The sequence below is a fragment of the Rhinopithecus bieti genome, unplaced genomic scaffold (genome assembly GCF_001698545.2).
Source record: "Rhinopithecus bieti isolate Rb0 unplaced genomic scaffold, ASM169854v2 scaffold_83314, whole genome shotgun sequence".
NCBI lineage: Eukaryota > Metazoa > Chordata > Mammalia > Primates > Cercopithecidae > Rhinopithecus > Rhinopithecus bieti.
The window spans coordinates 1,232,177-1,246,092 of NW_016836615.1; the positions used below are offsets into that span (position 1 = coordinate 1,232,177).

At 40.5% G+C, this 13,916-nt stretch overlaps 1 protein-coding gene across 1 annotated transcript in view; it reads left to right on the forward strand.

Annotated features, from left to right (window-relative positions):
* Window position 1: 1 nt before the first annotated feature.
* Window positions 2-13,916, forward strand: part of LOC108524746 (probable E3 ubiquitin-protein ligase RNF217) — a gene marked incomplete at its 5' end in the record, with an annotated part of 18,357 nt that continues 4,442 nt past the window's right edge. Inside the window, 2 exons of the mRNA XM_017865824.1 lie at window positions 2-766; window positions 1,044-1,095. Coding sequence (XP_017721313.1) covers window positions 2-766; window positions 1,044-1,095 — 817 coding nt within the window. The remainder of the gene's footprint in view (window positions 767-1,043; window positions 1,096-13,916) is intronic.

Here is a 13,916-nt window from a genome sequence, read left to right on the forward strand (position 1 = left end):
GGGCACCCCGCTGCCCGCCGCCTCCGCCGAGCCGAGCGGCGGTGGCTGCGGAAGCGACTGGGGCTGCGCGGACACCAGCGCCCCGGAGCCCGCGAGGAGCCTGGGGGCCCCGGGCTGGAGGAAGAGCCGAGCACCGGCGCAGCCTGCGGGACTGGCACTCACCGGGCCTCTCAACCCCCAGACCTTGCAACTGCAGTTGGAGCTGGAGGAGGAAGAGGAGGAAGCTGGGGATCGAAAAGAGGGAGGGGATGAACAGCAGGAGGCGCCCCCCGGGGAGGAGCTGGAGCCCAGGACCCGCGCGGGGGCCGCCGACGGACTGGTCCTGGACGTGCTGGGTCAGCGGCGCCCGCCCCTCTCCCAGAGACAAGTCTTTTGCTCCGTCTACTGCGTGGAGAGCGACCTGCCCGAGGCCCCCGCCTCGGAGCAGCTCTCGCCGCCCGCGTCGCCACCTGGGGCTCCGCCAGTGCTGAATCCTCCCAGCACCCGCTCTTCCTTCCCCAGCCCCCGACTGTCCCTCCCAACGGATTCCCTCTCCCCCGACGGCGGCAGCATCGAGCTGGAGTTCTACCTGGCGCCTGAGCCGTTCTCCATGCCCAGCCTGTTGGGAGCTCCACCCTACTCTGGCCTGGGCGGTGTAGGGGATCCCTATGCGCCCCTCATGGTGCTGATGTGCCGGGTGTGCCTGGAAGACAAGCCCATCAAGCCCCTGCCTTGCTGCAAGAAGGCCGTGTGCGAGGAGTGCCTCAAAGTCTACCTGAGCGCCCAGGTAACTTCACCCCCTTCTCTTCCCCGTTTATCATTCCAAATCACTGGCGAGGAGGTCCTGCTCTCGATCTGATCTCCCTGCTCGCACGAAGAGGTGACCGACACACTTACTGAGGATCTCTTGTTAGTTTCTCACGTCTCGATTGTTATTTAAGTATATTTTGACCTCACTGGTTTACTTAACTAGAATTTAACTTTGCTGTGAACTTCAGGCTATGGTTGCCAGGTGTAGAAGGCACAAGATACAAGTCTTTGCCCTCCTCTTATTTCTTATACAGGATTGCAAGCACGAGCTTGCTCAAAGGAGGAGAGCAAGAGACTGCCTCATCGGCCTGGTATCCCAGAAACTAACAAGTAGTGGGCATAGAATAAATATTTATGGAGCTGGTGGAGAAAAGAATTGAAATAAATATTTTAGACCCATAATACATGAATTTGTAATTTTGCTTCATTTATATATTCCAGAAAAGCGTGAATGTTTAAAAAAATTTATCCCTTGGCCTTTGCCTACTTTTCAGTTTCCTTTTTCCACAGTAAAGTTGAAGTACTTTTTTTTCACTGAGGTTTTAAGCCAGCATTCCTTAAGAGGGAAGCAAAACAAAGCAAAGAGCGGCTAAGAGATTTCTCAAAACAAGTACTAGTGAAACTTTCTTCCTCTGCTTTTATTTGAAAACTTGTTTTTTTTCTTGGAAAGCTTGAGAGTGCACCAGACCAGCTTTCCTTCACTGCGGGTGAATGCGTTCTTCCAGCAGTTCTCAATCTGTGATGTGTCTGCCAGTGTTTTGCACAATCCTGAATGCCCTTTGATCCTGTGTCAAATTGTCCTAGGCCTATTCATCTTTCAAAACCCTGTGTGTTCAGGTGCCAACTCTTCTGTGAAGCGTTGCTTCACCCTCCAAGTCACTGCTTATATACTTTCACAGTATCTTACATTATCTTATATGCACTGAAGTTGTTTCTTTCGTGTCTGCTTGTCTTGTTAGACTGTCTGGACAATGTCTTAGAATCCCATATGTGGTAGCTTCATGTTGAGTCCCTTGCACATCATAGTGTTTTTAATCACATTGGCCGGGGTAAACTGAACAGGGCTCCATACGGTGTGATTCCTCTATGTTTTGTGGCTAACTCATGCTTGGGTCTAGACTGGAAGTGTGTACAGTCCCTAACTGAAAATGCAAACGGACACTTATAACGGTATGTTACATAAACAGTAAGTTGGCTAAAGTAGTGGAGATTATTTAAAAGCCTCTGAGAGACTGTTGTTTCTTTCATGCGTTATCTACAGAGATTCTTAAAAACAGGAGGAATGTCTGCTGCTGGTTGTGGTAGTTTCTGTATCATCATCCTCAAACAGATTTCACTGCCCTGTGATGGGATTCAGACATTTTCAAAACATAAGCCTGGCTCCAAGGAAGTCACTGTGAGAGCAGATGTGTACAAAAGAACAATACAAGGTAGCATGGGATGAGATGTCAATAGAGTAACAATTCCAGATAGCACTTCCTATTAAATGCTGGATACACGTACCAGAAATTCAAGGGAGGTAGTCATTGTGGCTTGGGGCACTTTAACTAGCAGTTTGATTTCCTTACGATGGGCCCTTTCCCCAAAGCAGTTTTCTTTTTCTTTATTACATCTCATAAGTTAATTTTAGGAAGTTTTAGTAATGGTGGTAGGGAGACAGAGGGAGATAGTCAAGTGGTCATTGCAGTGTACAGTACAACCACTAAAAACTACTCTGCAGTGACACAGTATCTGAAGCTTGTCTGCAGCATTTCTGATTGTATGTGTGTTCCTAACCTTCTTCCAAAGTATTTGCTGGGACTTTCAATAAAGAATAATATACATTATTGGCCGGGTGTGGTGGCTCACGCCTGTAATCCCAGCACTTTGGGAAGCTGAGGTAGGTGGATTACCTGAGGTCGGGAGTTCAAGACCAGCCTGACCAATATGGTGAAACCCTGTCTCTACTAAAAATACAAAATTAACTGGGCGTGGTGGCGCATACCTGTAATCCCAGCTACTCGGAAGGCTGAGGCAGGAGAATTGCTTGAACCCGGGAGGCAGAGGTTGCAGTGAGCCAGGGTCACACCATTGCACTCCAGCCTGGTGACAGAGCGAAACTCCATCTCAAAAATAAATAAATAAATAAATGAATAAAATAATAATAATAATATACATTATTTAAAATAATAAACAGCAACAAAAAGATGAGTCATAGATACCGGGCACGCTTTCACCTCAGGGCTTTTGTACTTGGTTTTACCTGTTCCAGGAAGGTTCCCTCCGTGGCCCTCTTATCTGCTCACTGTACTCCTTTTCAGGGCTATATTCAAACATCATCCTCTGTGACTTTCACTGACCACCCCACACGCTCTCTTTTTTCCTGCTTTTCATTTTCTCCATAGCACTAACATATTCTGTCTTACACTTAATTAAGTCAAGACAGAAGTTTTCACATGATTTGTACACTTCTGTATCTTTAGCATCTATAGCATTGTCTGGTATATAACAGATGGGCAGCCAGAACCTACTGAATTTATGAAAGGCCTGAGATTGCCCCAGAAACCAAGGCTAGGAAGTGGTGTTCCGCATTGGCACTAAATTCTGTTCTGAGCTTCTTGATATTTAAGACAAAAGACAAAGGCTTAAAGCGGACAAAAGTAACAGGTTTGCTAAGTTTGTAATTAAACTTAGAATTAAAGAGCTTAGATAAACTTGTAGCTTATACATAAAATAGCCTTTTTCAGTGGGTAAAAATACAGGATTGTCGTTGTAATATTTTTGATCTATGTCAATTCAATGGTCCCTTCTACTCAAAGGTTGTGTTTCTCTGTCACTTAACCTCTCTATACCTTAATTTCCTCATCAATGAAGTGTAATTGCGGACAATCTGTAATAACCCACCAGTTCCAAAGCAAAACAAAATCAAACTGCATGGTTATTTTTCTGTCCTACCAAACCACATGAAAATGGCATAGTGAGTGCTTTCTTTCTCATGTTAAAAGTTCTCTTAGGTTTGACAGAAGCAAATGTGTCAAGCCTAAACTTTCAAGGTTCTTAAAACCTTTAAAAAAATGATGTATTTGAGATAAAGAGCTATTAGTGACTTTTTTTCCACCATTTCTTTTAGTTTGTGCCACATAGTGCATTATTTAACATCATTTAAGAAAATAAAAGAGTCCCCATTAAACATTTCATGCCAACATTAAAATGCATATTAAATGTGAGTTGGACTATTGCCTGGTTAAATGAATATTTTTCTAAAAGGAGATGCAGAGTTCTTTGAAAGAAGATATGCACTTGGAAGATAGGAATGTGGATTTTTAGACAGTATGTTTTCAGCAGTGCCATGGACTAATTTGTGACAAAGGCCAATTGGTAGGTGTCATCAATATTTCAATATAGACATAGCAAATTAGATGGTGACTTAAGTACCTCTAGGCTGTGTATAAAATTCTAGTTTTATTTTTTAAAACATAGTTCTTCTCCAGTTATTGCCATGACTGTGGCTAGGGAGCCCTTCTTAGTGGAATAACTTTACAGTGCAGTGGGTATCATCCAGTTTCTGATTGTCATGGTGAAGGGGTGGACTAATAGATTATAAATCTTTAGCACCACAGTAGATGTTGATTTAGAAGCTGTAGAGCTCCAGGACAGAGGTAGTTGTATTATTTATATTATATTGCTCATGTACATAAATCTCTGGCACATTCATTTCAGAAGTACATTTCCCAGTGACCTGTGTATGCATGTGTGAATATGGCTAAAGCATGTAGTCCCAGGGATGCCTGCAATATCCAGCAGGTCTCTTAACCCTTCTCGGTATTGGTCTTCTCAGCTGGCTTGGCCTTTACCACATTTTCCTAGGAGGAAATATTTTCTGTTGCCTTCTTTGTCTCATAGAATGATACTATGTTCATTTCGGAAATCCTCCACAGATATCTTTCTTTTATGATTTGGTTTAGAGAGAAAAATCTGTCATAAATAAGAAATATTAATATTTAGTATTTTAGAAGAAGAAAGGAAGAGAAATGAGGATGCCAAAGGGCTTGCTAAAGGTGACAGCTGTTGTGGATTCCACCACTCTGCCTAAAAGTGCTAGAGATTGGCAGATGCATATAACTTGGAATGTATACACCTGTCCAATGAGTATTAATAGATACAAGCAACACATTTCTTCTACAGATTGTGAACAAAACAGCTGCTAGATGATAAAGTCCTAAAATGACTGTCTACTGTAGTCACCCTAGAATCAGTGACCCAGAGGTGAAAGCTTATATATCCTATTATTAAATTATGAGTCATCCAAATCTTCATGGGTAAAAGTGTAACATAAATTCCTTTTTTTTTTTTCTTTGAGACAGAGTCTCGCTCTTGTCGCCCAGGCTGGAGTGCAATGTCTCGATCTCGGCTCACTGCAACCTTTGCCTCCCGGGTTCAAGCGATTCTCCTGCTTCAACCTCCCGAGTAGCTGGGATTACAGGAGCATGCCACCAAGCCCAGCTAATTTTTTGTATTTTTAGTAGAGACGGGATTTCACCGTGTTGGCCAGGCTGGTCTCGAACTCCTGACCTCAGGTGATCCACCCGCCTTGGACTCCCAAAGTGCTCGGGGATTACAGGCATGAGCCACTGATCCTGGCCCCATAAATTCATTTCCTTTAAACCTTAAAGCACCCTGCATATTTTTAGAAACCATCATGTTCAGTGTTGAGTTTGAATGCAGTTGTCTTCACACAGGTGAATTTATAGAACCTGTCATGCCCGTCATGGTTTTGGTAGTCCTGAAAATGTAAAGAATAATACGAGGCTGAAATTTGTTGAAGTCACTCTAAAAATTTTAAAAGTGGGAATTAAGGCATATTTAAACGTATCCTTCTGTATGCAAAATGTGTGTGTGTGTGTGTGTGTGTGTGTGTGTCTGGGGGTGTAATAACATTTGCTTTCATGCCTTACTCATTCCATTATTTTCCTCCACTCTCTACATCATTGCTCTTTAATCATTTTTCTTTTGTCTTTCCCTTTTTCTTTTACTTTTTGCAATCTGATTTTAATTGGCATTTGATTTCTCTAGAGGAATCCTCTGTCAAGTGCTAAGCCCTGGGGCCAGCAGAACTTTTTCCGAGGCATATTGCATGGGTATTTCCTTTCTCTTCCAGTTGTCTGGAGATGAGACTACATAGAGGAACCTTGCATTGCGTTCCACTGCCTAAAATATCTCAAATAACATTACAAGTACTACTGATATAAGGCATCAGCTGATACCTGAGTGTGATTTTTCCCTCCTAGAGTAGAGCTCAGCTTTTATACCTGAAGGCTCTTCCTTAACTCCTGATACAAAAGACATAAAAAAGAGATCATTCGAATTTAAACTCTCAGTTTTTTATTACGGGTTTGTGTTGGACAAGGTAGGCATACCTGAGCGGTAATTTCTTATAATTTTTCATTTATCAGTGTACTTTTTGTGCATTTAACAAGCATTTATTGGGCTACCTGTATGACAAGCACCATGAGATACTCTATAAATGTATTAAATGTTCTAAAGGAACCATCTTATAGCCTTGTTAGCAGTATTTTTCCCAGCTTTATCTGATGGCATAAATAAACTTTTTTTAAAAAAAGTTACCAGACAGTTATGGATCTTCTTTCTTTCTGGGAGATTTTATTAAGCCAGTTCTGGGACACCAGCTATCTTTTATTAATCTTACTTACTATTCCTTCTGTTATGTTTAATCCAAAGTTATAAATCTATTACTCATTTCTTAATATAAATATTTCTCAGCTATTTTTGATTGCTGGAAATATATTAGTAAATATAAAGATGTATGTATTTTGTTCATTTCAAAATATTTTCTGCCTTTATTTAAAAGAAAACACAGTTTTGCTCAGTTTGTTTTGGATCATTCATGACATATTTAAAAATATTTATTTTTTTCAAATTCAGTTTGTCAGAAGGGTTTTACATTATAAACAAAATGAGCCTTCCCAAATTGAAGTTTTGCTTTAAAAATTCAATGTGTATGGGAGAATGGCTCCTAGTTTATATCGTTCTCTATCAACTTTATCACTACTATTTGCCCCACCAATTTTGGGATAATTGCACTTGAATTTGTAAGTTTTTACAAACAGTAAGAGAAACCATTTATTGGACATCTATCTTGTAAACATTCTTACATGTATTTTTATTTAATTTTAATTCATTTGTGTATTAAATACTTATTACATATAAGGCATTGTTTTAGCCTCTGGGGATACAAGAAAGTAAAACATTTGAAGCTCCTGACCTCAGGGAATTATATGCTAGGCTGTGGAGATGGACAATGAGATAAGTAAATTATTTAGCATATTAGGAGATAATAAGGGCTATGGAGAAGGAGAAATAAGGGAAGGGTGATATTGGGGAGGGGTTTTCCTTGACAACTTTATAGTTTTGGGGGGAGTCGTCAGGGAGGATATGTTTTACGAAGGGACTTTTGAGAAGAGATCTTCGTGATGCAAATGAAGGAACAAACCATGAATATATCTAATAGAATAATAAGTTGTAAAGTTCCAAAGGTAGGAGCATACTTGCGAGTTTCCAGGAATTGCAAGGAGATCTGCGTGGCTGAAGCATAGAGAATGAAGTGGATAGTGCTAAAAAGAATACAGCAGGAGGAGTGGGGAAAGCTGGTCGGGCAGGGATTAAGCCCATCAAGTATCATCATTTCCCTAAAGTAAGATGTTGTAAGAAGATACTGAGCAAAAGACTAACCAGATATACCTTTCCCTTTAAAAGAGATTACTCCATCTCTTTGTGGAAAATATACTGTAGGAGTCAAGACTGGAAGTAAAAAGATCAGTTAGAAGACTCTGGAATAAATCAAAGGAGAGACAATACAGTTCAGACTAGAGTGATACAGGCGAACGTGGTTTGAACTGGTGGAATTTGGAATATATTGTGAAGTTAGAACTGACAGAATGCCAGTGATTGCACGTGGGATGAGAGAAAGAGTCAAGCATGAGTCAGGTTCTGAGCCTAAGCAATTAGAAAACTGGGGTTGCCGTTTAATAAGATGAGGAATAGTGTAGGAGGAATAGGTTTAGGGAGAATGAGAAATTTGACATGCCGTTTAGACATTCATGAAGGAATGTTGAGTAGGCAGTTGGCGTCTGGCATTCAGAAGGGAGATCTGAGCAGAAGATATACATTTGAACATGGATGGGATATAGATGGTATTTAAAGCTATTAGACTGGATGAGGTCACCTGTGGAGTGTCACTAGCTAGAGAAGAAGGATAGGAGATTGAGTCCGAGCATACCAGTGTTCACGAATATGGAGTCTGGGACATCAGAAAGAACAAGCAAAGAGTCTAAAAGGGAGTGGGCTAATTAGGCAAGAAGAGTACTGAGAGTACTTACCCAGAAGTCAAAGACAGTGTTTTAAAAGGGATAATGATCTGTGTCTAATGCTTCTGATAGTTCCAGAAGGATGAGGTTTGAAATTGACCGTCAGATTTCCCAACAAGGAGTTTATTGGTAACTGTGAGCCTAGTGCTGTTTTCATTGGCAGCCGTGGGATGGTTTTCAGGTTAGAGTGGGTTCAAGAGAACAGGAACAACTCTGTTTTTGTACTGCAGGTAGTAGAATGTTATATGAGGGAACTCAAGGTTAGAGAGATTAAATAACTTGCCCAAAGTCTCAAAGCAAGGGAATGGCAAAGGTGGAAGTGAAATGCAGATGTTTGGCTCAAAACCTATGGCTTTTTTGCATTCTTTAAATTGATTATCTCATTTATAAGGTAAACTTGTATTTTCTTTTCTTTTAAGTTGATACACATATTATACAAAAAGCACAAGTCTTCCAATCCAAGAAGGAGAAGACACTTAATTACATGTTTTGAGGAAGTGAAAGGCTCCCACTCATGCTTAGATCTAGAGATGACAGCCAAACTCAGTCTCATCTTCATGTAAGGAAGTCAAGAGGAATTTGGCTTAGGAAAGCTATGATTTGATATGATTTACTGTTAAGTTTTTTTGTTTTGTTTTGTTTTGTTTTGTTAGAGATGGAGTCTCACTCTGTCACCAGGGTGGAGCGCAGTGGCATGATCTCGGCTCACTGAAACCTCCACCTCCTAGGCTCAAGCGATTCTCCTACCTCAGCCTTCTGAGTAGTTGGGACTACAGGCACGCACCACCACGCTCAGCTAATTTTTGTATTTTTAGTAGAGACGGGGTTTCACCAGGTTGGCCAGTATGGTCTTGATCTCTTGACCTGGTGATCATCCCGCCTCGGCCTCCTGAAGTGCTGAGATTACAGGCATGAGCCACGGTGCCTGGCCGATTTTCTGTTGAGTTTTAATGGCAGCATACTCTCCTGTTTTCTTCCTAAGTTTCTGGTCATTCCTTTTGTCAGAACTTTCTTGTATTAATTACCATCTCTTAATGTTGCTGTCTGCGTGGTCCTGTACTAAACCTCTTCTCTTCTCACTTTGTATACTGTTAGTGGGGCCATCTTACCCACTCTCATGGTTTCAACTAACACCTACCTGTTGTTGGTTCCCAAATCTTTATCTCTCTCCCCAGTTAACAGTATTATATAGCCATCTCTCTCCTGAACAACTGTAGTGGATGTCCCATACATAGCCACCTTAAACTTCTCAACACTAAACCCCCCTTTCCTCCCCTTCTTTGCCACATGCTCAAAGCCTTGCTTCTTTTTTGAGATTCCGTTTCCAGTCATTGTACCCAGGTCAGAAACTTGGGGGTCATCACTGAGCTATTCTTTTCCCTTATCTCCCACATCTAATAAATCACCAGGTCCTTTCAATTCTACATCTTTAAAATATATCTGTATTCTCTACCGTTTTCTGTTTCTGCTGTCATTTCACTTGCTCAGCCTCTACCATTTCTCTCCTGGATTCTTATGAGAGTTTCCTACTTGCTCCCAGTGATGCTCTCTTGACTCTCTCCGACTTACTCTCCACACATATGCCAGAGGGTTCTTTATAAAATGCTGGACCAGTCTTGGCACTCTCCTTCCTAGCCTTTCAACACCTGCTTCTTGCTAATAAATTAGAATTTAAACTTTATAACAATATCTATATGTCCCTGAGCATTCTGACTCCTGTGTGTCCCTCCGAGCTTTCTTTCTCAACTGTCCCACGACACCTGTAGAGATATGAAATTTTTTCTTCTTTGAATGCTCCATGACTCTGAATTATGAGCCTTTGCCTTTAGTGACATGAAGTTTTGTCTTAGGGGAATCCTCTTTCTTTCCTTGCTGCCCTAACTCTCTTTGCCCCATTCACATCCATTCTTCTAGTTCAGCTTAGACATTCTTCTGGGAGAATCTTCTTGACCCTCTGATTAAATATCCTTCCTATATTCTTTGATAACCCTCTTTACCTAAGGTTATCAAACTATATAGGAATCTTCTATACAATTATTCTTGTTTCCCTGTATTTAAATCGCCTGTTTCCTGCTCTGTGCTTCCATTAGACTACAAAGCTTGATGCATGTAAATTTTTTTCCTAACTAATTTCCTAGCACTTTGTGTGTTATATATACTCTATAAGTAGAGTGGATGTTTAAATTTATTCCACAAATAAATAATACAGTAGAAGCTAATATTGTCAATATGTAAACTATTTGGATAGGCAAAGTGATATTTTTAAATGAAAATTTGAATATTTCATTTTCTTGTTTAAAAACCTGTAAGACCTCCTCATTGCTTCACATAGAGATTCCAGCTCATAACACTGTGGGTAAGGTTTGGCCTCTGCATCTTCTTCAGTCCCTTCTTCTGTCACTCCAGCTCTCCTCCCTCCAGCCATAGAGTATTCTTCTCATGCTTAATTTCAGTTCACTGACTCAGTCTTCCTTATATCACCAGATTGAGTTAGTCCTGTTAAGGTTCTTAGAGTCCTTTTTCCTCTGCCACCACTGTATTTACCTCTTTTTATAATTAAATAGTATGTGATAATTTGATGTTTATTACGTCAATGCTCCCCCATTATTCTTTGAGCTACTTTCATAATTAGCACCTAGCACAGAGCCCAGAAGAGAATGAATGATTGAAAATAAATTATGTTTGCTATAAAAAGTAAGGTAACTCTTTTAATCTGAACTTTTGACATATTATTCTACAATGCATTTATTTAGATTGGTGCAAAAGTAATGGTAGAAACTGCAATGACTTTTGCATCAATCCAGTGAACTACTGTGGCCTGAGTCTTTATGCTAGCATCCCGTCTATCACTGAGGTGTGTCTTCTTTAATTCCAATACCTGTTCTGGTTACTGTCTCCTGTTTAACAGATTCTTCCAGAACCTAGGAACATTAAAAAACAAACAAACAAACAAACAAAAAACATTTTATTTTGATGATGACATTGTGGGTCCGGATTTGGGAAGGCCTCAGCCAGTCAGTTCACCTTCGGGGTTTCTCATGCAGTTTTAGTCAGATGTCAGGTCACTCGCTTGGTTGGCAGCTGATGCCGGCCGCTGTCAGTGAGCTCAGCTGTGGCTGTCTACAGAGTGCCCACACGTGGCCTTGCCGGCATGGCAGTCCCAGAGCTTCTTACTTGCAGATTGGCCTCACCCGGAGCCAGCATCCCAAGGGATGTGGAAACTGCATGACATTTTCTGCCCTAAGTTTGGAAGGCCCTCAGCATCACTTTGGTGAGGCAGTGATAAGCCTGCCCAGATTCAAGGGGAAGGGACATTGACCCCAACTTATTTTGGGCAAGTGTCAGAGAATTTGGGGCCATGTTTTAAAACCTCCACTACTTAAGAGACAAATCAAGAATGTGGTGAATTAGCTTTCGAGCCTGAATTTTAATTTTTTTAAAAAAATTATATATTTTCTATCATTTCCTTAAATATTTCCAATGCATATCATTCTATTAGTAAATACTTTGTTGGTGTGTTTTGTGCTTTATCTTTAAATAATTTAATAATACAGATTCACGTAGTTTTAAAGAAAACTTATGTGAAAGCTATTCTCTTTTAAAATTAAATGTTTTAAGTAGTTCCACTGTAATTGAAATATGTCAAGGTGTCAGGGTCAGCTTCCAATAATTCTGATTAACAAGATTTAATATTATTCTGTATAGCATAATTTCCTTTCCATTAGAGTAGATCAAAATTACAGCTTCAGTTACAGTTAAAATATTTGAAAAACTTAGCACTATCTTTCTGAATAAAAGGAGTTCATGTAACAAATATTTTTTTGTAGTCTAGATATATTTTGTATAAAAATAGTATTGTATCTAATGACACTGCAGAATTAACCACCCTAGTCAATCTTTGTGAAATTGGCCTACTGTTCGTTTGTGGTAGTCTAGTTTGTGTGGGTGACTGTTTGTTTGTGGTATTCTAGTTTGTGTGGGTGATGTTATCGTGTGATTTGTATCTTCTTGAATAGATAGCGGTTTAAATTTCCAGAAGAAATCAAGAAATTTCCAGAAACTGTTGTCCTCGAGTTTCTTCCTGTTAGAGATCTGTATTCTCTGGAACAGAAGAGTCATGTTGCTTTTATGATGTTTGCCCCACTCCACCTTTGCCCCCTGGCTCAGGTAACTAAATTCGGGGCTTTTTCATTCATGTGAATGACTAATCCCTTTTTAAATCTTTCTAAGCTATTTGCCTCAATAATATTCTCTACTGTAAGATTCAAAACTTAATTATAGGGTACCTGGCAAATTGCTTCCCTTTTTGTGGTGTTGATTCTTGCTTGCTGTTTCCTTACATGATTATTGGCCATACTCAGTGTTCATGAAACTCATGAGCTCTGAGTTGTATGTGGCAAGTTTAATCACCACAGCTTTTCCCCTGGTTCCTTAACAATTTAAAGCAGCAGTCAAAATGAAACAATTGCTTATAAGCCATTTTTCCTAATGTTTAGAGTTTAGTGTATTATTAATGTATGTTCATCTAAGTAGAGCTATTGGGTGAAATCACAAGTGACTCTGATATGGCCAGATTGTAGCCCATCTTTTTGAAAGTAATTAATTAATGAATAATTCATTCATTCATTGAGACAGTGTCTTGCTCTGTTGCCTGGGCAGGAGTGCAGTGGCTCAATCATGGTTCACTGCAGCCTCCACCTTCTAGGCTTAAGCAATCCTCCCACCTCAGCCTCCCAAATAGCTGGGACTACAGGCATGTACCACCATGCCTGGCTAATTTTTTGTTTGTTTGTTTTTAGTAGCTATAGAGTTTTCCATATTGTCCAGGCTGGTCTTGAACTCCTGGGCTCAAGCGATCTAACCACCTGGGCCTCCCAAAGTGCTGGGATTACACGTGTCAGCCACCGCAATCAGTCCATTTTTTTCATATGAATATATAAGCGAAGTGGGAAAAGTGACTTTCATTCTCTTGCCAGAGATACTCTTGGTGGAAAACAATAGGTGCAATCCCCAAATTCTCATTTAGTCCTACTTTTAACTAGTTTTAACTTCAGTGTTTTATTTTTCCTATGTTATCATTTTTCTGCCTCAAGAGTTTTAAAAAATATTTTCCTACGTTACAATTTTCCTCCTCAAGATATTTTTTAAAACAAACACTTTGAAAACAATAGGCTCCTAAAATTAAAGAAAGAAGTATTCCTTGTGTCTTCAAGTGTTGGTGCTTTATGTTAAACTTATATGGTATATGTGTATATATGTATATATGTATACATAGACATATGTATACATACTGTTTGTCAAGTTCTCACAGTTATTTTTGTGTCACGGGGAATATTTGCTGATCTTAATTTAAAAAAACCTAAGCCTAGTCATTTCTAGTTAAGTTCATGTATTTCATGTGTAGTTTCTCCTCCCTCCCTCCCTCTGTCTCTCCTTTCCTCCATTCCTCACACTGTCGCCTGGGCTGGAGTGCAGTGGCACAGTCTCGGCTCAAGGCAACCTCCATCTCCTGGGTTCAAGCAATTCTCCTGCCTCAGCCTCCCGAGCAGCTGAGATTACAGGTGCCGGCTAAGTTTTGTATTTTTAGTAGAGACGGGGTTTCACTATGTTGGCCAGGCTGGTCTCAAACTCCTGACCTCATGATCCACCTGCCTCGGCCTCCCAAAGTGCTGGCATTGTAGGCGTGAGCCACCATGCCTGGCCTATTTATTTATTTTTTGAGACGAATTCTTCATAGTGATTCTTGTGCCTCAGCCTCCCGAG